The 23,015-nt window shown below is 41.6% G+C and overlaps 2 protein-coding genes across 23 annotated transcripts in view; one reads left to right on the top strand and one right to left on the bottom strand.

The window, feature by feature from the left end:
- LOC113030572 (disks large homolog 2-like) overlaps positions 1-9,483 on the top strand; it is a 176,826-nt gene extending 167,343 nt beyond the window's left edge. For 9 of the 13 annotated variants that reach the window (XM_026182134.2, XM_026182132.2, XM_026182129.2 and 6 more), the window contains 9 exons: positions 392-467; positions 1,956-2,052; positions 3,467-3,517; positions 4,677-4,778; positions 5,489-5,512; positions 6,144-6,316; positions 6,545-6,654; positions 6,747-6,838; positions 9,161-9,483. In XM_026182134.2, the coding sequence (XP_026037919.1) occupies positions 392-467; positions 1,956-2,052; positions 3,467-3,517; positions 4,677-4,778; positions 5,489-5,512; positions 6,144-6,316; positions 6,545-6,654; positions 6,747-6,838; positions 9,161-9,267 (832 nt within the window). In that variant the 3' untranslated portion in view covers positions 9,268-9,483. Of the gene's footprint in view, positions 1-391; positions 468-1,955; positions 2,053-2,454; positions 2,501-3,466; positions 3,518-4,676; positions 4,779-5,488; positions 5,513-6,143; positions 6,317-6,544; positions 6,655-6,746; positions 6,839-9,160 lie in introns of all 13 variants that reach the window. The other 4 variants (XM_080307411.1, XM_026182130.2, XM_026182131.2 and 1 more) reach the window with 3 other exon arrangements.
- A 9,637-nt stretch (positions 9,484-19,120) lies between these two features.
- Positions 19,121-23,015, bottom strand: part of amot (angiomotin) — a 45,949-nt gene continuing 42,054 nt past the window's right edge. For all 10 annotated transcript variants that reach the window (XM_080307405.1, XM_026182122.2, XM_026182125.2 and 7 more), the window contains one exon: positions 19,121-22,575. In XM_080307405.1, coding sequence (XP_080163531.1) covers positions 22,442-22,575 — 134 coding nt within the window. In that variant the 3' untranslated portion in view covers positions 19,121-22,441. The remainder of the gene's footprint in view (positions 22,576-23,015) is intronic.

The following is a 23,015-nucleotide window of genomic DNA, read 5'->3' as shown; positions in this document are numbered from 1 at the left end:
AATAATTAGCCTCAGAGACCCTGAGGGCTTGAAGTTTATTACCATGTTTGGAAGGTGTTATAGAAAGGAGAAGTTCTATGTCTGTTTGTAGCCATTAAAGATGTACAAGATGTACGATTAACTGTGACTAATGTCTGGAACCTATTTTGATCTGTCATTACGCATGAAGGGGCGTTCTAATACCCTGATTTTTACAAAACTATGGAGATGTGTTTTTTGTGATGAGATCTGAGGCTGTCTGCATACAGTTTCCATCTCCCACGGGTGTGACCATTAAAATCATCGTTTGACTTGACCTGGCCGGACCCGTGTTGTTATTGTGGTGTTTCTCCTGTCTCCATCCCCAATATTTTGAACCATAACACCAGCTGACTAGTTATTTCCTCAACAGGGTGGAAAGGAAAGAGCGGGCACGTCTAAAGACTGTTAAATTCAATGCCAAGCCAGGGTCGTTTGAGTCAAAAGGGGTGAGTACCTCGCAAAGTGGAAATTTCTATTAGTGCGATGATCCACAGGCTAGTTCAGATAGAACTGAACATGTATGAGAAGCTTAACCTGCTGTTTGTTTTGCCACACAAACAAAGTTAACACAGACAAACATTTTTATGCCTTCATGAACAAACAAGTAATCACTTCCAGTGCAGGCAAGTAAAGCTTAACTTTGGAAAAGTCCATCAGATCATTTCTTCTGTAAAACGTCTTCATTTGTATTTGTTTCAGTTCTCTTGATATTTTACGTGTGTGCTTTGATTTGCACCCTTGTTTAATCAGCCAACCTCTACTAAGCTTCAGGTCATGGACTTCCTGCCCCGACATTCTCCTGCCACATTTCATTTTTGGTTGCATCCAGTGATGACAATGTGCGCAGGCCCAGGGTTGTCTCCACCATACTTTACAGGTTTGTAAAGGTTTGCCAGGCTTTTAACTTCCAAATATAACACTGCGCATTTTCAGCTCCCCACAGAGCTTTGCTCAGTGTTGTAGATCATGCAGGAGTCTTTGGCTAGGTGAAGTCAGGGGCTTACTCATTTTTCCAGCCGGCACTGTGAGTGATTACTTGACATGAAAAACAAGCAGTTTTTTGTGTATAGTTGACTTCACACATGGTCAGTCAGGTCACCTACTGATCAGAAGGTTGGTGGTTCGATCCTTGCCTGCTCTAGTCTGCGAGCCAAGTATCCCTGGGCAATAACCCCAAGTTGCTCTCCGATGCATCCATCGGAGTATGAATGTTAGCTAGAGAGCACTTACATGGAAAAGAGTGAATGAGGCAAGTTGTGTAAAGTGCTTTGACTGCTCAGAGTAGAAAAGCGCTCTATAAGAACCATCAGTGCAAAAATCCTGACAATGCCACAAACCCTTTCTTACAGCTGTAGATGTGCTTCATTTATTAATCTTACCTCCCACAAGTCAAACCTGCACCACCTGTGAATTATCAGCTCAACTTCATTTTGGAAACAGATGTGGTATATTTACAAAGCATCAAGTGCAATATATTCTACGACCACAGACACACATCATACAGGCAGGTTATTTCAGCTGTCATCCTCTCAAATTCCATCTTTTCCTTCTATTACTGCATGTTTTTACGTGTTCTTATGGAACCTCTTTCTTATATTTTATTTTTCATGGCATGTTCTGGGTAACTGTCTCTCACTTTGCTTTTATTTTAAACGGGTGGCATGTCAAGAAGTGTGCAATCTCATACTGATTTATTTAGGAATACAGCAGAAGAAGCTCGGTCACTTTATATATCGCTGTTGTTGTCTGACAGTCTTTGGTTGATCTCATCTATCTGTGGCCAGCTCGGCTCAAAGCTTCACATATTATTAGGTCAACTTAAAACACGCAGCAGTGATTCACACTTAACTTCTTGACATTCTACTTCCTGCAAACAGTTTTGTCTGCATGACAATGATACACCTGTTTGCCCCATGCTTTCTCTCCCTTCGCAGTCATTCACTGACAAACGTAAAAAGAATTTCATCTTTACACGAAAGTTCCCATTCTACAAGAACAAAGATGGTGAGCAGGATGGCAGTGATTCAGACCGTAAGTAAGCTCACAGACACATACGTGCTTTCATGCAGTCAGTGTAGGTCACACGTCAGGCCAGAAGGGAAACCACAGGTGTGTTTCCAAGTGTGGGAACCTCACGGAGACTCTTTGCAGTCATCCTTGTTTTCTGTCCTTTTCTGATGCAGAAATGCGATAATCACTGCTCTCATAATCACTGCTGTTCATTTTGTGGTGATATTATATGACCCAGTTTCCCTTCAGAGATCATCTAGGTATTTTGGTATTTTGGCTCTCCCTGCTGGCCGCTCATTGTTTTGAGAAGGACAGATCTGTGGGCCGCACCCTCTGTCCTCATTTCCTCCACCTTTTGCTTATGTTGTGGCTGTCCTCATTGCTCTCTTTCTTCTGCTCTGACTCTCTGTGGACGGCCAATAGGACATCCTGGGGATAGGTGATGATGGGTATGGGACAAAGACATTAAGTAAGTTGGTTGTTCTTCTGCCTGCATTACTGCATGCTGCAGTTGTTGGCTTTATCTTGCTTCTTGGTCCACTAAAACATGACATGTGGCAGAGGTTTAAAAATGTTCAATATCTGTATAATGTCATGCAAGGATTTCAAGTAACCATCTTTTTCTTGTATAAGACTTTAAGAATCGTTTAAAATGCATCAGAGGATAAATATTTAAATTAAACTACTGAAATCTTATTATACATATATTGGGTTAGTTTTTATGCTTTCGGTGGCTTGTGCCATTTATACCTTGGCGCGTCTGTAATGTTTGCATTATCTGAGAACTGCATGATTTGTTAAGGGTCGCAGGTTCTGCAGGACACAGTTATGACCTTGTATTCGGCCTAAGGAGGAACCACTGGGATCTCTCACGACTCCACCAGCATGATCTTTGTTATTCCAGCCTCACTATGTGGATATTGTTTCATGCATGTTTGCATGGTGCTTTTGTTTTCGTTTATGAGCATAGCAGCTTGAATGACAGTCTTAGAGGTTGCCACGGTTACATCTGTTTGTTTGGGCCTTCTACAGTAAAATGTCATTTGCTGTTGGAGTTCATGTTTCAGCGTTGCGGGTATGTGTTTATGTCCAGTAGTTTGATTATTGCGAAATACTGAGAGTATTTAATTATGCGTGTTTCAGTACCTAAAATTCAAATCAAGACAGGTTTTTATGTTTTTAAGAGTTTCCTAAATTAGCTAATTATTAGCACTGACAACACAAACGCATCACTGAAACCACCGTGTACTTTTTTTGAAGTTCTCATTTGTAAACTAGAAGATACTAAAATATCAGTAAATGTAAAACATGAATAAAATGTTGATTATTACAGAGTTATCTCGAACTGTTACATGTATTTTGATGGGTTTTTCTTTGTTGCCCACAAATTCTGATAGCTAAAGGTAGCACTATATTTTGTGAAATATCCTAACAGGAAGTCAAGAGGAAGTGATTCTCTCATATGAACCAGTGATGCGTCATGAAGGTAAGCTAAAACTTTTTTATTATTAGTCTTTTATTTATCCAGGAAAAAACCTCAGTGAGATTAAAAATCTTATTTCCAAAAGAGATCTGGCATCATGGCAGCAAAAGTCAAAAATACATGTACCACATAAGTACATAACAAATACAAAATCCCGCACAAACATGTGAAAAATACACAATAACAGATCAGTTAAGAGCGACATTAAAAACAATCACACGGACTAACAGAGTTATTCTCTCGTTCCTTAAAGATGGACTTAAACTCCATCAACATAACCAACTCTGACAGTTTCAGATCCTTCTGCAGATTATTCCAGGAAACAGGGGGCAGCGGATTTAAAAGCCCCAATTCTGTTCTGATTTTTGGGGACAATTAGTTGTATGATGTTGTGAGAACAAAGGCTGTATTGGTTGTGGGTTTTTTATTTCAATTAATTAATTTATTAATTCTTTTGTGTCCTTAAAGCAGGCGTTAGACACATCAGCCACTGAGCATTAATGAGCTTCACTTTCAAGTTGTTGATTTAGATACAAACACGTCACAGCTATCTCGGGCTTTGGGAATTTTTGCACATGCCACATTCACAGACAGTCACACGGGTGGATGCATTGGGGATAAGCCCACGCTGACAGCCCACAGCCCACTCGGACAGCCCACAGCCCACTCTGACAGCCCACAGCCCACTCGGACAGCCCACAGCCCACGCTGACAGCCCACAGCCCACTCTGACAGCCCACAGCCCACGCTGACACCTTGATTGTTTTTTTGGTTTTTATGACTTCTTGAAATGATATATTTTGTTAAAATTTAGTTTCGTATGTTTTTTTTTTACAAACTAGGTTTTTCCAAATAGTTTTTGTGTGCCAGCCTAAACTCCATATTATTCCTCTTTTCTGTTAAGCAGCCCAACAAAGTTAGGGATGGTTTTAATACGTTTTCTCACCACAAACTGCCCCGCATGTGAAATCGAAACGTATAAACTTTGCAAGAACTGTACAGTTTCCCAGTTGCTGCTGTCTACTCTACAGATTTTCTATTATTTATTCATTTTTCTATTACAAGAATCGATATATCCTTTGTAGATGATAACAACATAAGTAAAGCTATGCTACGGTCCTCTAAGAGTTTACTTTTTATGAAGTCTGTGTTTCTCCTTTAGTTAACTATGCCAGACCTGTCATAATCCTGGGACCCATGAAGGAAAGAATCAATGATGACCTCATATCAGAGTTCCCAGACAAGTTTGGATCTTGTGTGCCGCGTACGTATTTGACTTTGCATTGCTAATATAAGGATGAAGTGGGAAACAGGACATTACAGATTAGTATTCCAGCTTAATGGAAGAAATGTCTACGTCTGCATCCATTGGAGACCTTTCTGTGTAGAGTCTGCATGTTCTCCCTGCTACTGTCTGCACTCTCTCAGGCTCCCATCCACAGTACAAAGACATGGATGTTTGGTTAGCATGCATGTCTGTGGCCATTCTACAGTATGTGTGAATGTGAGAGTGGGTGGTTGTCTGTCTCACTCTGCTGGTGCTCAGGTAGATTCCACCTTTGACCCTTGGACAGCTGGAATAGGCAGCAGCTCCCTGCGCCCCTAAATTATACAAACAGTTGAGAAAATGGATAGAAAACTGCAGCGATTCAATCAGTAGCTGAGGGACAGCTCACACAGATTCCACCAGCCTTCTCATTGTAGTAAACCAAGTATATATGGTCTCCATTGTGAGAATAGATCTTGTAATCTCCTCCACACAGGAACACCGTGTTAAATATTACTTAATGTAATGACAGTGGCTTGGGTATTGCTGGTTTGTAAGAGAAAGCTGTCACAAGCTGACCCAACAGGATCAGCCTTCGTCTTCTTCAGTTGTGTGTGTTGTGTTTGTCATCAGCTGCAGCAGTTTTGATTTTGCATGTTTTTATTTACCCATCTCTTATTTGAATTTACCCTTTAAACCATATAAAGCTGCTAACCGTTCAGGTTATCAAGGTAAGTGAGCCCATGAACTGATTCTCTCAACCTACTGTTTAGAAAGTCCTTTAAAGTGAAGTAGTTCCCATAAACAAGTCCATTCATCTTTTTGGAACCACAGTTTGTGTATAATGTGGAATTTCTGTCATTGATATTGTTATTATTATTATTATATCATTATGGTGCACTAATAATATAGAATTCTGTGCCACATCCTCTCCATATATTAACAGAGGCGCTTACCTGTGAGTTCAAAAACATGATCACATTTATGTCACAGCTTGGTAATAACATGGTAAGAGTGGTTTTAGTATTAGTGTGATAATAAAGACAGAACATGCAAGTAATACCATTTACTTACTGAAGTAAAGGCCACGCAGTACCTTGGTATTAATCACAAGTATATCAGTATTTTACTTGTTCATTATTAACCTGTTATCCCAGCATTACCGTGTTATTACTGTGCGGTGCTAGCAGTGTTATCCCATGTTTCCAGTTTAGCCCTTTAATCTCTGTCGGATAGCTTTAAAGGTGAATTTGTTACAGTTAATGTGAGAATTGTAAAATGTGAGTGAGGTACTTATTCATTTAGATAGAATTATAGCAAATGTAAAGTTACTAAGAGTTAATGTTCCTGCTCATACTGAAGATACCACTCGACCAAAGAGGGACTACGAGGCTGATGGGCGAGATTACCACTTTGTGATGTCGAGGGAACAGATGGAGAAGGATATCCAAGAGCACAAGTTCATTGAGGCTGGGCAGTATAATGATAATCTCTATGGAACGAGCGTCCATTCGGTCAAATACGTGGCTGAGAGGGTAAGATTTGATCTGTTTGCCAGCAGCGTCACTGAGAAGCATTTTAAATATAGTTAAATATAATAAGTGTGCAGAGTGCAATATATTCTCTGAGAAATCAAAGCAGCTGCACTGCACTTTGAAAAGCAAAGACGATTTAGAAACACATAAGAGTTGTTTTAAAATGATCTTAATATGAGAGCTAGTGTGATTCTGTGTGCTACAGCTAAAGCTGTGCTTCTGTCTCAGGGTAAACACTGCATTCTGGATGTTTCTGGAAATGCTATCAAACGACTACAAGTAGCACAACTCTATCCCATTGCCATCTTCATAAAACCGAAGTCTATTGATTCATTAATGTGAGTATTCATGTGGTCTTTTGTCACACACTAACAATAGAGGTATTGTTTGATGCGCACATTTCTATTCGTGTGTGTGTGTGTGTGTACAGGGCCATGAATAAGAGACTGACAGAGGAACAAGCCCAGAAGATCTTTGACAGGGCGATGAAGCTTGAGCAGGAGTTTGGTGAATTCTTTACAGGTACAGTGTTAAAACAAACCATTTATACTGAATCACTGTAGCTCAAACGTTGTTTGAACCGTGTCTAAATCCAAAGCTTAGGCATCAGTGACAGTATTGGTTTAGTCAGACAACTGAAAAAGCTTCTACTCCTCAATAAGGAGAACAGCACGCTGTAAAGATTTTAGCATATATAACTTTTCTACCTTTGCTGAAGTTTTGAAAGATGTACATCAAAAACAGAAAGAAACTTAAAAAATCATTTAAAGACTAATTCTATTGGTCTGGTCTGAGCTCACGATGTCACCAGACGCACAAAATTAGGAATTCTAAACCTGTCTCAGTACAGCTGAAAGGCGTTCGGAGCCTTCAGTCCTCTCTTCTGAGGAACCAGCTCCCAGTTTGGATTTGGGAGACAGTGTCATGGTGAATTGGGTTAAAGGACTCAGGTGCGAGACTCCTTGCAGAGTGACAGTGAATTTATTCACAGTGAAAAAATAAGTCAACAGTTCGAGTCTGTAATCCAAAAAGGGCAGTGCAGTGATACAGTGGCTTCTCCCCGTGGTGACAGTGCAGTGACAATCCAAAACAACTCCTTGTGCCCATCTGCCTCCGATCCCTGGATCCTGGAGGCAGATGAGAAAAACACACGCACAGTAACGAAAACGTTCTCTCTCCTTCACAAACTAGGTATGCTAATCGCGACTACGCTACCCGGTTTAGCTCAACGTTCCAGCGTTGGTTGTGACTCGACCGCACCGTTAAATAGGTCTGCTTCGGATTAGGATGGAGAAAAGTACACGCAAACACAACAAAAATTGGCAAGGCGACCGGTGAAGACCGTCTAGCCGTGACAGACAGACGCCATCTCTTACTTTATGCTCGCTCATAGCGGGCCCTCTGACTGTTGGGGTTTTCTCTGTATTATTCTGGAGTATTTACCTTACAACATAAAGCGACTGTTGTGATTTGACAGTAGATAAATAAAACTGAATTAGATTGACATGAAAAATTAAATTGAACTGAATCTGAGGTTTAACTAATGGATGGAGTCTCCTCGTCCAATACTCTGACATCAACCTTCCCGAGGAGGCTGAGGAGTGTGAGCTGTACGCTCGAAAACACTCTCCATTCCCCTCCTTGAATAAAGATGGAAATGAAAATTATCAACCTACCGAAGACCAAACTCTCATTCCAGCAACTCAACATGGCACTGGGTAGTATTTTATATGGCCCCCACACTCGTATGTAACCTCAGCAGGGTCCAGGTATCAGCTCATGCTGTCAGTAGTGACCCTGGACAAATGCAAACTAGTAAAGAAAATGGTCAGAAAAAAATGTCAGTGGCCTCCACAGGTTAAACCGTTCCTGTTTGAGAGTCGTGTCATTGTTGGGCCTTTGGTGCACACGAGGCTAATTCATTAACACCAAAGTAGCTGAAACAGATCAACAATGCATTCTGCTAAATATTCTAATTAAAAGGTGTTCCTGTAATTGTTTGAAGCAGTGTAATGCTGTGAATGCTTTATTGTGATATACAGGACATTCATTGCTTAGATGCAGTATGTTGTGCTGAAGAAGCCAAGACCATCCAACTCCATTCAGTCTACAAATTGCATAAATAAAGAAATTAAATCATGTAAAAAATAAAACTGTGGGCACTGATGTCAGTCTAGTGTTTAAAATATATGAATCACTCTGTCTGAAGTCTATGTATCACAAGGTTATGTAATATTTACCTGGACTGTTGATGCTTTCTGTTTACAGACAGCACTGCTGGAATTACATATTTCCACAAGCAAAGCCAATAACTGAAAAATGTGCCATATGAGCATTATATCATGCTCCCCCAGAGGAATGTTGGCATGAATCCACCGGTACACACAGTATAAGGATCAAGGCTGCCTTTCACTGTAGAGTGCTTTCACATTCCTCTTACTCTTCTTCTGTGATGGATAGGCTAGGAGAGTGAATGCCAAAGCAAAATGTCCTTTGGAAACACGTGTCTCTTTAGCAGTGGGCCAGAAACATCCAACAACCAGTTTACATTTGCTCTTCATCTCCAGTACATGGACCACAAGACTCATAAAAAAGCTAATTGTAGAAGCTAAACAGAGACGCTAAATAACTCACCAAATCTAATAGCAATTGGGGAAAAGGATATGCTGTTGAAATCCCCCAGTTTGAGTCAACTTCATATAAATCTGGGATTGGGGTTGTTGTTGTTGTTTTTTCAATCCTACCAGCGTATGTCAGGAATCTTCAAATCCTGGCTTCCTGAATAAAAACATCAAACTTTCATGTATCTGTGAAGGTTCATTCATATGTTTTTTTTATTTGCAGCACTGGTTCAAGGAGAAACCTTGGAGGACATTTATACCCACTGCAAACAGGTCATAGAAGAACATTCAGGACCCTATATCTGGATCCCCTCAAAGGAGAAAGTATAATAGCTCATTATGCTGGAAGGCAGTCTGGACTTTTAGGATCTAGTAATATGAAAACTGTTTGGCAACAAATAGTGTTTATAAATACATATTGTGAATAAGTTGGCTTTTTTATTTGTTCATTTGATCTTGTGTTTGATTATTGTTTGTTTTTCACTTAACCTAAATGTTCCTGAATGTAAACCACAAAAATGTTATAAAGTTTTAGCTCACAAAGTATGTATATTTGCTTTTTTCTTATTTAAACAAAAAGGATAAAAACAAAATAGATTTGGGATATATAGCTGCATTAATACAAAGTGGAAGGTGGCATGTACGGTGCAGATATCTTTGCTTTGTCAGCAATGGAGAGAAACCCGGTGACTGGACTTTGACATCCTTACTGGCACTGCACACTGCAACTAGTAAATACTGCTGAACACTGCTTTGCTTTGTGTTTATTTACAGTATCATTTCTACCTTAAATGACTACCTTCACTCTTTTGACATGACAACATTTGTGAGAAAACTTTTGTTTCTTGTTGTCGGCGGGAACATTTATCCAGATACTGCTGTGCCAATGCTGAATCAAGAAAGACAGCTGTTTAGACTTCAGAAAGCTAATACTTTATTTTCCTAATAAAATCGCTTCCAAAAGCAGAGATTTATTTGCTGTAAATTCAACTGGGATTCAAAAGTCCTTTATAGAACATATTTAATTTAAGAGATTAGTGTAATGTGATCTATGGAGCTTGGAAAGAAAAGCAGCTGGACTTCTTTAAGTTTCGTGAAGACATTTCACTTCTCATCCAAGAAGCTTTTTCACTCCTAAACCAAACAGTGGAGAGTCTCAGGTATTTAAACCCTGGTGGGAGTTGTTGTATGTATGTAGGGGCAATGAAGAAGGTGCCTAAGAAGTACAGGAACCTGTCCATACCTGAGGCCTTGGAAACTGGAAAGCAAGCCTTGGCCAGCCGCTTGAGGAGGTACACCAGAGAGATCGAAGGCAGGAGAATAAACCAGCTGTTCTCCACAGAACCAGCCAAGGTGTACTCTCAGTGGCAGGGGAACGATATGAGAACAACACCACCAAGGCTGGAGACGGAACAATACTGGAAGAGCATATGGGAGAAGGACGCAACCCATAACAGCAATGCTCAGTGGCTAGTGGATCTGATGGCAGACCACAGAAACCTCACTTACAGGGTCCAGTAACCATCACAGTGGCAGACATCCAAGCAAGGGTCTCCAGTATGAAGAGTTGGACAGCACCAGGCCCCGACATGGTTCACGCCTACTGGCTGAAGAAGCTGACTGCACTCCACGAGCGCCTGGCAGCACAAATGAACCAGCTGCTAGTTGACGAGAGACACCCGGAATGGCTAACCGAAGGCCAGACAGTCCTAATCATCAAGGACCCCCAGAAGGGACCGGTCCCCTCCAACTACCGACCAATAACCTGCCTCAGTACTACATGGAAGCTCCTGTCAGGCATCATAGCGGCTAAGATGAACAGGCACATGGGTCAATACATGAGCGGGACACAGAAAGGAATTGGCAAGAATACCAGAGGCGCAAAACACCAGCTACTGGTAGACAGAACAGTCAGCCAAGACTGCAAGACCAGACTGACCAACTTGTGCACTGCCTGGATTGATTACAAGAAGGCCTATGACTCAATGCCCCACAGCTGGATACTGGAATGCCTAGAATTGTACAAGATCAATGGGACCCTAAGAGCCTTCATCAGGAACTCAATGGGGATGTGGCGTACAACATTAGAGGCCAAGTTCAAGCCCATAGCACGAGTCACCATCAAGTGCGGGATCTACCAAGGAGATGCTCTGTCCCCACTGCTGTTCTGCATAGGCCTGAACCCCCTCAGTGAGATCATTAACAAGACTGGCTACGGATACCGACTACGGAACGGAGCAGTTGTCAGCCACCTCCTGTACATGGATGACATCAAGCTGTATGCCAAGAGTGAACGAGACATCGATTCACTGATCCACACTACCAGGCTATACAGCAATGACATTGGAATGTCGTTCGGACTGGAGAAGTGTAGTCGGATGGTAACAAAGAGAGGGAAGGTAGTCAGAACTGAGGGGATTGAACTACCAGAAGGCAACATTGCAGACATAGAGGACAGTTACAAGTACCTGGGGATCCCGCAGGCGAATGGGAACCATGAAGAGGCCGCTAGAAAAGCTGCAACCACAAAGTACCTGCAGAGGGTCAGGCAAGTCCTGAGGAGTCAGCTGCATGGCAAGAACAAGATCCGGGCTATCAACACCTACGCCCTGCCCTGATCAGGTACCCGGCTGGAATAATAAGCTGGCTGAAGGAGGAGATAGAAGCCACTGACATCAAGACAAGGAAGCTCCTGACCATGCATGGAGGGTTACACCCCAAATCCAGCACCCTGAGGCTGTACGCTAAGGGGAAGGAAAGAGGCCGGAGACTAGTGAGTGTCAGCACCACAGTCCAGGATGAGGCAACGAACATCCAAGAATACATTGGGAAGATGGCCCCAACTGACCGAGTGCTCAGTGAATACCTCAGGCAGCAGAAACCCAAGAAAGAGGAGGGAGACGAGGAACCAGCATGGAAGGACAGGCCCCTGCACGGTATGTACCACCGGCAGATAGAGGAGGTGGCTGATATCCAGAAGTCCTACCAGTGGCTGGACAAAGCTGGACTGAAAGACAGCATAGAGGCACTAATCATGGCAGCACAGGAACAAGAACTAAGCACAAGATCCATAGAAGCTCCAGGTCTATCACACCAGGCAAGACCCCAGGTGCAGGCTGTGTAAAGATGCCCCAGAGACAATCCAGCACATAACAGCAGGGTGCAAGATGCTAGCAGGCAAGGCATACATGGAACGCCATAACCAAGTGGCCGGCATAGTGTACAGGAACATCTGTGCCGAGTATAACCTGGAAGTCCTGAGGTCAAAATGGGAGATGCCCCCAAGGGTGGTGGAGAATGACCGAGCTAAGATCCTGTGGGACTTCCAGATACAGACGGACAAAATGGTGGTGGCTAACCAACCGGACATAGTGGTGGTAGACAAACAGAAGAAGACGGCCGTAGTGATCGATGTAGCGGTTCCGAATGACAGCAATATCAGGAAGAAGGAACACGAGAAGCTGGAGAATACCAAGGGCTCAGAGAAGAGCTCGAGAGGATGTGGAGGGTGAAGGTAACGGTGGTCCCCGTGGTAATCGGAGCACTAGGTGCGGTGACTCCCAAGCTAGGCGAGTGGCTCCAGCAGATCCCGGGAACAACATCGGAGATCTCTGTCCAGAAGAGCGCAGTCCTGGGAACAGCTAAGATACTGCGCAGGACCCTCAAGCTCCCAGGCCTCTGGTAGAGGACGCGAGCTCGAAGGATAGACCGCTCGCAGGGGTGAGCAGGGAATTTATTTATATATATATTATATATATATATATATATTTATTTATTTATGTATTTGGGGTGCAACGATACACAAAATTCACGGTTCGGTTCGATACTTTGGTGTCACGGTTCAATATTTTTTCGATACAAAAAAATGTTCATGCATTTTTAATTTGTCATTTATTAAAATTATAAATATGTATTTTAACTCAAAAGTACAGTTTTTAAATTTTGTGTTGCTGAAACAACAAAGTAATAAAAATCACTCATCTTTGGAAAAGAGAGTTTATTAGAGAAATGGCTCTTTCCAAAATAAAAGCTATACTATACGCTTCTTCTGGGCTAAATTCTCAGCAGCATATTAAACATATCAGGTCCCCATAAGGAGAATCCTGTGCTAACGGCTGTCTAAATGACTCGGTGTTAAATCTTCTGATCAAGTTAAAATTCATCAGTGTTACACAGGGGCTTCATTATGAAGAAATACACTACCAGTCCTGTCGTTGGGTGCATCCATGAAAAACATTATCTTTATTGTTTATAAGCATAGAGATGATTAGGCCCAACCAGAGAGGAGGTCAAGTTAATTCCCCCTAGGAAAGAATTGGTCACATTTTGGATTTTCTTTCTTGAGAGATTGTTTCCAGCAGGTTTCCACAGGACCTTTTAATAGTGGTTCATATTTTTTATTTTTATGGGTTTAAACCATTTTTAATCATTATCATACTTTATTTGCATGATGCAACACTTATTAAGCAGTTCAGGTTTATACCATCCAATCCTTGGTGAAACCTCATTATCTCATATGTTTTAACTCTTTTCTATTCAGATAGACATTTAAAATGTTGTCTGTAATAAGTACTGTTAGGACCCTGGTGAAAGTGTGACATAGAGAACACAAGTAAACACAAAATGCAGTTTCTAAATAAAGATGTTTATGATTAAGGGGGAAAAAATGCACATGTACATGGATGGCCCTGTGTGAAAACCTGATTGCCCTCCCCTGTTATAAGATAAATTAACTGTGGTGTATCACATCTTTGGAAAGCTGAGTTCAATTTCTCTAGCCACACTCAGGCGTTATTACTGCCACAACTGTTCTTCAAGAAATCACTTAAATAGGACCAACCTGACAAAGTGGTGTAGACCAAAAGATCCTAAAAAGCCATGCAATCTGCCGCAATCCAAGGAACTTCAGGAACAAAGAAACAAAGTAATTTCTGAGTCTGGAAAGGTTATAAGGCCATTTCTAAAGCTGTGGGACTCCAACAAACCACAGTGAGAGCCATTATCTACGGGATGGGCCATTTATATGGATACACCGTAATAACATGGGAATGGTTGGTGATACTAAAGTCCTGTTTGTGGCACATTAGTATATGTGAGGGGGCAAACTCCTCAAGATGGGCGGTGACCATGGTGGCCATTTAGAAGTCGGCCATCTTGGATACAACTTTTGTTTTTTCAATAGGAAGAGGGCCATGTGACACATCAGACTTATTGGTAATGTCACAAGAAAAACAATGGTGTGCTTGGTTTCAACGTAACTTTATTCTTTCATGAGTTATTTACAAGTTTCTGACCACTTATAAAATGTGTTCAATGTGCTGCCCATTGTGTTGGATTGTCAATGCAACCCTCTTCTCCCACTCTTCACACACTGATAGCAACACCACAGGAGAAATGCCAGCACAGGCATCCAGTATCCGTAGTTTCAGGTGCTGCACATCTCGTATCTTCACACCATAGACAATTGCCTTCAGATGACCCCAAAGATAAAAGTCTAAGGGGGTCAGATCGAGAGATCTTGGGGGCCATTCAACTGGCCCACAATGACCAATCCACTTTCCAGGAAACTGTTCATCTAGGAATGCTCGGACCTGGCACCCATAATGTGGTGGTGCACCATCTTGCTGGAAAAACTCAGGGAACGTGCCAGCTTCAGTGCATAAAGAGGGAAACACATCATCATGTAGCAATTTCAAATATCCAGTGGCCTTGAGGTTTCCATTGATGAAGAATGGACCCACTATCGTTGTCCCCATATACCACACCAAACCATCACTTTTGTTGTTCCAACAGTCTTGGAGGGATCCATCCAATGTGGGTTAGTGTCAGACCAATAGCGGTGGTTTTGTTTGTTAACACCATTCACATAAAAGTTTGCCTCATCACTGAACAAAATCTTCTGCGTGAACTGAGGGTCCTGTTCCAGTTTTTGTTTTGTTCATTCTGCAAATTCTGTGCGCCGATCTGGATCATCCTTGCTGAGATGCTGCAGTAGCTGGAGTTTGTAAGGGTGCCATTTGTGAGTAGCTAATATCCGCCAAAGGGATGTTCGACTAATGCCACTCTCCAGTGACATGCGGCGAGTGCTACGCTGTGGGCTCTTGCTGAATGAAGCTAGGACAGCCACTGATGTTTCTTCATTAGTGACAGTTTTCTTGCGTCCACATTTTGGCAAATCCAACACTGAAGCAGTTTCACGAAACTTAGCAAGCAGTTTGCTGACTGTAGCATGGAAGATGGGTGGACTCGTAGGGTGTCTTGCATTGAAATCTGCTGCAATGACCCGGTTACTGCGTTCACCAGATATCAACACAATTTCGATCTGCTCCTCACGTGTTAACCTCTTCGACATGTCAATGGCTGTGAACAAAGAGAAACTTGTAAATAACTCATGAAAGAATAAAGTTACGTTGAAACCAAGCACACCATTGTTTTTCTTGTGACATTACCAATAAGTTTGATGTGTCACATGGCCCTCTTCCTATTGAAAAAACAAACGTTGTATCCAAGATGGCCGACTTCTAAATGGCCACCATGGTCACCACCCATCTTGAGGAGTTTGCCCTCACATATAATGTGCCACAAACAGGACTTTAATATCACCAACCATTCCCATGTTATTACGGTGTATCCATATAAATGGCCCACCCTGTACAAATGGGAAAAATATGGAACAGTGGTGAACCTTTCCAAGTGGCCAGCTGACCTAAATGATAAATGGACTGAATCTTATGAGGCGATTTTCTACTCATGCAAAGCATTCAGTGCGTTTTATACAACATTCCACATTCACCCACTAGATAGAAAGCATTATGCTTTAAGTGCCAGTTTGAAAACCATGCATCAGCTACCAGTGCAGTATAGAATAACCTTAAAATTATGTGGCCTCCCAGTACATGTCTGATTTTCTTATGGTGTCCAACCCAGTTCAGATTTTTGAACTGTTTCCAGAATCAGATCCAAGTATGATGAAGATTCTTTCAGTTACAGTGGTCCTGTTCTTTGGAACAAGCTACCTGCTTACATTAGATGACATCTGTACGTACATTCAAAAGCAGATTTCAAACCTCTCTATTAACACAGGTCTTCTTCTTCACTCATCGTTCTTACTATCTGTTTATACGCTGCTCTGCATTTAGTTATTAGTCTTTTTCCTGTCTTCCTTCCCTCACCCAAACTATTAGCAGCAAATGGCTGCCCCTCCCTCAGCCTGGTTCTGGTTTGTTTTCCATTTGAAAGAGAGTTTTTCCTTCCCACTGTTGCCAAAGTTCTTGCTCATTAGAGGTCATATGATTGTTGAGGGTTTCTCCTTTTCCTTGTATTTTTGTGGTCTTTGAGTCACTATGAGGCAACGAATTGATTTTAGGGGTAAAAAATGCACTGTGGAGAAAAAACATCAACAGGAAGCTATGATTCAATTCAATTCAATTCAATTTTATTTATATAGCGCCAAATCACAACAAAAGTCGCCTCAAGGCGCTTCATAGATACAGAGAAAAACCCAACAATCATATGACCCCCTATGAGCAAGCACTTTGGCGACAGTGGGAAGGAAAAACTCCCTTTTAACAGGAAGAAACCTCCAGCAGAACCAGGCTCAGGGAGGGGCGGGGCCATCTGCTGCGACCGGTTGGGGTGAGAGAAGGAAGACAGGATAAAGACATGCTGTGGAAGAGAGACAGAGGTTAATAACAGATATGATTCAATGCAGAGAGGTCTGTTAATACATAGTGAGTGAGAAAGGTGACTGGAAAGGAAAAACTCAATGCATCATGGGAATCCCCGGGAGCCTACGTCTATTGCAGCGTAACTAAGGGAGGATTCAGGGTCACCTGGTCCAGCCCTAACTATATGCTTTAGCAAAAAGGAAAGTTTGAAGCCTAATCTTGAAAGTAGAGATAGTGTCTGTCTCCTGAATCCAAACTGGAAGCTGGTTCCACAGAAGAGGGGCCTGAAAACTGAAGGCTCTGCCTCCCATTCTACTTTTAAATACTCTAGGAACAACAAGTAGGCCTGCAGAGCGAGAGCCAAGTGCTCTAATAGGGTGATATGGTACTACAAGGTCATTAAGATAAGATGGGGCCTGATTATTTAAGACCTTGTATGTGAGGAGCAGGATTTTGAATTCAATTCTGGATTTAACAGGAAGCCAATGAAGGGAAGCCAAACGAGTCTGGGCTCATCCATTTCTTATGAGAAGGGAACTGTAGGGAGAATTTCATGGTTTAATCCAGGAGCTGAAGCAGTACCACGGCAGTTTGTGTCCATATTTGTCAGCAGGGTAGTTTGAGCTGTTGTTAGCAGAGTTGGGACCACATCTGAAGAAATCATTTGAGAGAGCCGATCGACCTGGATCAGCGTCTAGCTGTGTGTCCAAGGTAAAATACAGTAGTATTAGTTTCCCATTTGAGATAAAATAAACCTTTATTAGTTCCACACGTACTTTCAGCCGTGACCAAAACATTCCCACAAGAACAGTGAAAAAGAAAAACAATAGAATAGAATAAGATAAACAGAATAACATATTAAACAAAATAGAAAGAATACTATATACACAATAGAATAAGTATGCAAATGCAGTGATCTAATTATTAAGATCTGCTTATTCGGATAAGAAATATCCGAAAAATTGAGCTTGGTTGGAAAAAACATTGTTGCAAATTCGGCCATTAAAATTGCGAGATTGCTGTGATTGGCTGCATTAAGCATAGGTGAGTCTGAAAAATGTTTTTAATGCACAAAATGTTCACACAGATTTTAGGTGTGTCAAGGTGAAGCTCAGGGAGGGGCAGCCATTTGCCTTCATCACGTGGGAGAAGGAAACAGGACAAAAGACCCACTGTGGAAAATAATAACTAATGATTAAATGTAGAGTGGTGTAGAAATGATCTAGTGTTGAAACTACCTTTGCTTTGCTTTGTAACGTCACCTGAGATGCATTGCCAGTTAATGTGTCATTTTATTAATGTTATATTTTGTTCACATATCAACACAAAGTCATTCACTTTGTACTTTATCAGATTCAGATCCATTAGTGGAAGAAATTTAACGTCAAAAGTTGCAGTTTTACTGTTTTTGTGCTACATTATGCCAAACCAGATAAATCATTTTCAAGTATAAAAGCATTAAAAAGCTTATTCTGAGAGAAACTATGAGTTAATGTGAGGCAACAATAACTGGATCTGATCTTATGTGATTACAGTATTGATGGTGATTACAGTATTGATGGTGCACTGAATAGAAGGTGTTTCCATGTCTAAGGAGCTTGGAAAGAAATGTGTCTGAACTTCTTTAAGCTGCTTGAAGATGTTTCACCTCCGAGAAGCTTCTTCAGTTCTAGGGTCAAAAGGTGGAGGGTCCCAGATTTAGGCTACGTCCACACTAACGCATTTTTGTTTTAAAAAACGCATCGTTTTCTCTCCGTTTCGGCCTCCCGTCCACACTGAGATGGCCGTTTCGCTGATGGAAAACGCATCGTTTTCAAAACGCTCTCGAAAACTGTGCTTTCGCGTCGCAGCGTGGACAGCGAAAACGCAGACTTTCTAAAACAATGACACGTTAGTCATGTGATGCAGTCATGTGACCAATTAAACTAAGATAGCGGAGGGCGTTACACAGCAGTTGTTTTGTTTGCTCTCAGGTTTGACAGCCCTATTAAAGATTAATATCAGTCTGTGCGTGCTCCAGAGAGCTTTTCCTCAAATTCTTTACCTCTCGCTCGCTTTTGCAACTTTATACTTTTGTGTTACTCGCAGCAACAACTCCACCTCATTGTGAGTCCATTTAAAAACTCGGTGCTTTTCCTTGACATTTTGCCGTGATGTTTCAAAGAGCTGGAAAGTGAATAAGCGGCAGACAGAAATGAGGCAGGCTGAATCTTCTTGCGTTTCACGCATGCGCAGGACTGGAACATAAGCGTTTTCGGCCGTTTCAATGTGGACGCACAACTCTGTGAAAACGATGGACGCGGAGCGTTTTCAGAGGAAGACGCCGTTTTCAAATTTATCCGGGCTAGTGTGGACGTAGCCTTAAGCCCTATGGGAGTGTCCCTCCAAGAGGGACAATGGACCTCCTGATGATCCTCTACCTAATCACAAGGTGTGAAAACGGGTGTGCGTCACAATCAGGATGACCGAGAACCTTCACAGACAAGGTGTGTCCATGTAAAACATCCGAAACAACCTTGAAGCCTCAGCATTAATTTATTTAACAACAGTTAAAGTAATACTCACTTCATAAAAGATAATAAAAAAACATTTGGAGAAGGACCAAGTTTCAAATCCAAAAGTACATAAATCAGTGACTTCATACCAAGATACAATATAGAAGGAGAGAGTTATATTCTGTATATTTTGATTGTACAGCAATAACAAAATTAAGGAGCGCGTAAAAAACGGCCTAAAAAGAACGTCAAGAACTACAATACAAGACATTTTGTTACGTGTGTTCTTTGCCAGGCATTTGTCACATTATGGGAGATTTATAATCACAATGTGCAATAAATGTGACAGCCACTTCAGTCTTTGAAGGTGTTACATGCAGAGATAATCATGAATTAATAAATATGTTAGGGCATGTGCCTGGTACAGACTGCAATCCTTAACAAATTGTACTTTATTTGATGGAAAGTGCAGAGGAACTAATGTAACTTGAGATAACTAACTAAATATGCTGTAGGAGGAAATGCTTTCAAAAGATTTGACTTGTTTAAACAAAAAGCAGCTATGAACACAGTGGAAGCTTTGGAAATACAGGTGGGGCAGGACCGAGGACATCCTCAGATGGGATGACAGACGCACATCCTAAAGACTGAAGAGCACAGATCCCAGCTGCAGGAGCAATGTTAACAGGCATCTCTGCAATAAATGAGCTGTCACTTACTCACAGTTCATTTCTAAAAAATTTTCGATTCGAGTGATTTTTAAGGATCGTTCGAAAATGCTGGTTTTCTTACTCTTCTCTCAAAGTGGAGAACTACTGGTGTTCTGATAAGAACCTTTGGTATTCTCCAGTGTTTTCTGAAATTCCTCGAGAGTCCTGCGACTATAATTGTAAAACCAGAAATTAAACTGGACAACACTGAAATTTGGTAAAATAATAGAACTAAATACTTATTAGGCATCCAGGACTTGAAAGGAGACATTCATAATATCCTGAAGTTCTCAGTGATCCCACCTGAGGGCCCACAGGGTCCTTTGTCATCAAACTTTCAACTGAGCCCACATGAAACATCAATACTTTATAATGCATGCATAATACTATACTAATGGTAGAAACTAATAAACACGTATGCACCAACACTGTGTTGTGTTTTAGCATCATTTCCATAACCTCTTTAACACCCGATGAATAACATGAACCAGTAACAGACCTTTATGAGCCGCCTGACAGATTTACTGCGACAGAGTTCACACCAGACTGAACTCTGTCGCAGTTTAACATCTTTCATTGTTCTACACCAGAAAGCAAAGCAGCTTGATTCATACACGAGTTCACCTCATGACAGGGCGAAACAAAGACGTGCAACTTTACCAAATGTGAAACCAAGAAACGAAGAAAAGAAACTGTGTCATGAGCTAGTTTTGGATGGTCCCAACGTGTAGACGTGGATATTACAGACAGATTACAATTCAGGAATCTCAAACAAGAGGAAATAAGTAAGAGTGGAGAGTAAATATCCTAAAATATTCTGCAATGGTGGGAAAAGTGTTCATTTAACCTGATGATATTAACTATTTGTAGTGAAATGATATTGCCGTCCCACTGAAATGACGTTATTTTGCTTGCCATTCTTTGGTACAGTTTTATTGGATACTGTTAGATGACAGCTTGAATAATAAAACTACTTTTCCATAATTGTGATATTAGCCGTGTGAATCAGCTCAGTTACTTACATTGGTGACATCAGGCTGTAGCAGCACTACAGTAACATGGATACAAATGCGGACAGTCATACTGATGGAGACCAATATGTCTGTGCATTTACTCGAGCAGCAGCACTCCTGCATATACTCATATCTAATGAGGCTGAAGAACTTCACAGAAGATAAATAGTTGGATACTTTTGTCTTAAAATATTATTTTTGCTGAACATAATTATCTGAATCAGATTCTTTATGTGAGGAAAGTTTATTTTCAGAGACTGAGCATGTGCTGCCTGCTGAAGGTTAAAGTTTTATGTCATGTATACAAAGCTTTTTGTTTTACAGGTCGAGTTCAAATCCATTCAGTTACTTTTGTTCAGGATGATGACACGGTGGGTGGAAACTAGCTCGCTAATACAGAGCAACACACTCGTGTGCAAAAACCAGCCTGACAACTTACCAAAGTGATACATGGAGACATTCAGTGCACTGATATTATACAGTGCCTTTTCTGATTCACCCAGTAACACACACATCTATACAGTGCTTTCATCCAACACCTGATGGATGCACTGGGGGCACGTCGGGGGTGAGCTGCTTGCAGAGGAGGAGCCAGGCATCGAGGCACTGACCCTTAGTGAGTCATTTGGAGAAATCTGGTAATAAAAGTGTCAGAAATGTAAAGATTCTCAAGAACTAAACGCTTGTGTCACTTTTTTGAAATGATATGCAACGTACTAAAAGAAAGCTCCACATGTTCTTACAACACAGACCGTAACATGGTGAAGGAAATTCCTCCACAGAGGGAGGTCGTGAAAGCTTAACTAAGCTGTCCCACCCTTACTGCTGAGGTCAAAGGCAGACAGGTGTGCGTGTGAAACCCTGACTCGAAACAGTGATGTGCACGGCATGGACGCAATCCAGGGTTCGCCTGTTTGGATGAAGCACAGGGGCACCGTGTGGGCCAGTTTCAGAGTGAAGGGTGTTTGCTGACCTGCTCATGTCGGTAGTTTAAAGAAGAAAACTCACTATTACACACATAAATGTTATATAGATGGTGCATTAGTGGCTGCAAGAGGGAAAAAAGTTACACGTTAAGCTTGGCAATGTGCTGAAATACTACTGGTGCCATACACAGTGACGTATTGACCTATTAACAGTAACACTGAACCCCCAGGGCAGAGTGACAACAAGTGAAATATTTACCTTAGAGGTGCAGCTATAAACACAGTTATGTACAGTCAGGAACAACATGTGTCATTCACGTGCATGGACACAACATGACAAGGATTTATGCTTACTTAGTCCATAAAGCTATTTAACTTCCATGCAACGCCATCACTGTGAACACAGGAGCACGAATGGCACGGACAAAAGGAATCACATGATCACTGACATTCTTAAATTCCAGTCACCACTTAATTTAAACTCACATTCAAGAAAAAGCGCTTGGGGGTGCTGCAACGGGCTGATTTCCTTTAAAGATATCGATGAACACTGATTCAGCGAAGGACTGGAGCTGATGTAAAAGTGTCTGAATGAACATGCCTGTAAACACAAAGGTATGAAAACGAGAGCTGCAGGTCGTCTGCGCTGACGGAGCTCCCACACAGCTGTGCGTTTCTCAGGAGATGAAGTGGTCAGATGAGGATCTCCACCATATCTGTGTCTGCTTCTTGTTGGCTCGACTGTGCTGGAGGAGCTGACTGATGCTGTGGGTGGGCCTGGATGGGAAGTCTGCGCTCCAGCGTGCTGGTGTGAAACGCCTGAGCATCTACACAAATGTGACAGTGAAAGACTGATGAGAACATTTCTCCTCTGATCCTGTCTGCTGTGTACACCTCGAATCTTATAGATCCTTCACATGTTGACATTACATCACGTTACACAATATCACAACAAAACGTTACATTAACTGTGATAATGTTGCCAGGAGTGTGTGTTGCATACATACATACTTTTAAATGATTTCTAAACCGTGAGCCACTACTGGTATTTTTACCTTCATAAAGCACCTCGTAACAGGTTGTTGTATACTCTCAAAGAGATTACTTGCTTCATGTTCACACAATACAACATGATGCCAAAGTGGAAAAAACGCTTGCTTGGAATTAGTTAAAAATAAAGCCCCAAATATAACAGAAGTATTCACGCTCTTTGCTCAGTACTGTGCGCTACAGCCTCCAGTCTTTATGATTCTAAGCTTGGCAAATC

The sequence above is a fragment of the Astatotilapia calliptera genome, chromosome 10, assembly GCF_964374335.1.
Source record: "Astatotilapia calliptera chromosome 10, fAstCal68.1, whole genome shotgun sequence".
Classification (NCBI taxonomy): Eukaryota; Metazoa; Chordata; class Actinopteri; order Cichliformes; family Cichlidae; genus Astatotilapia; species Astatotilapia calliptera.
The sequence above is the reverse complement of the archived record's forward strand: the minus strand, read 5'-3'. Positions and strand labels throughout refer to the sequence as shown.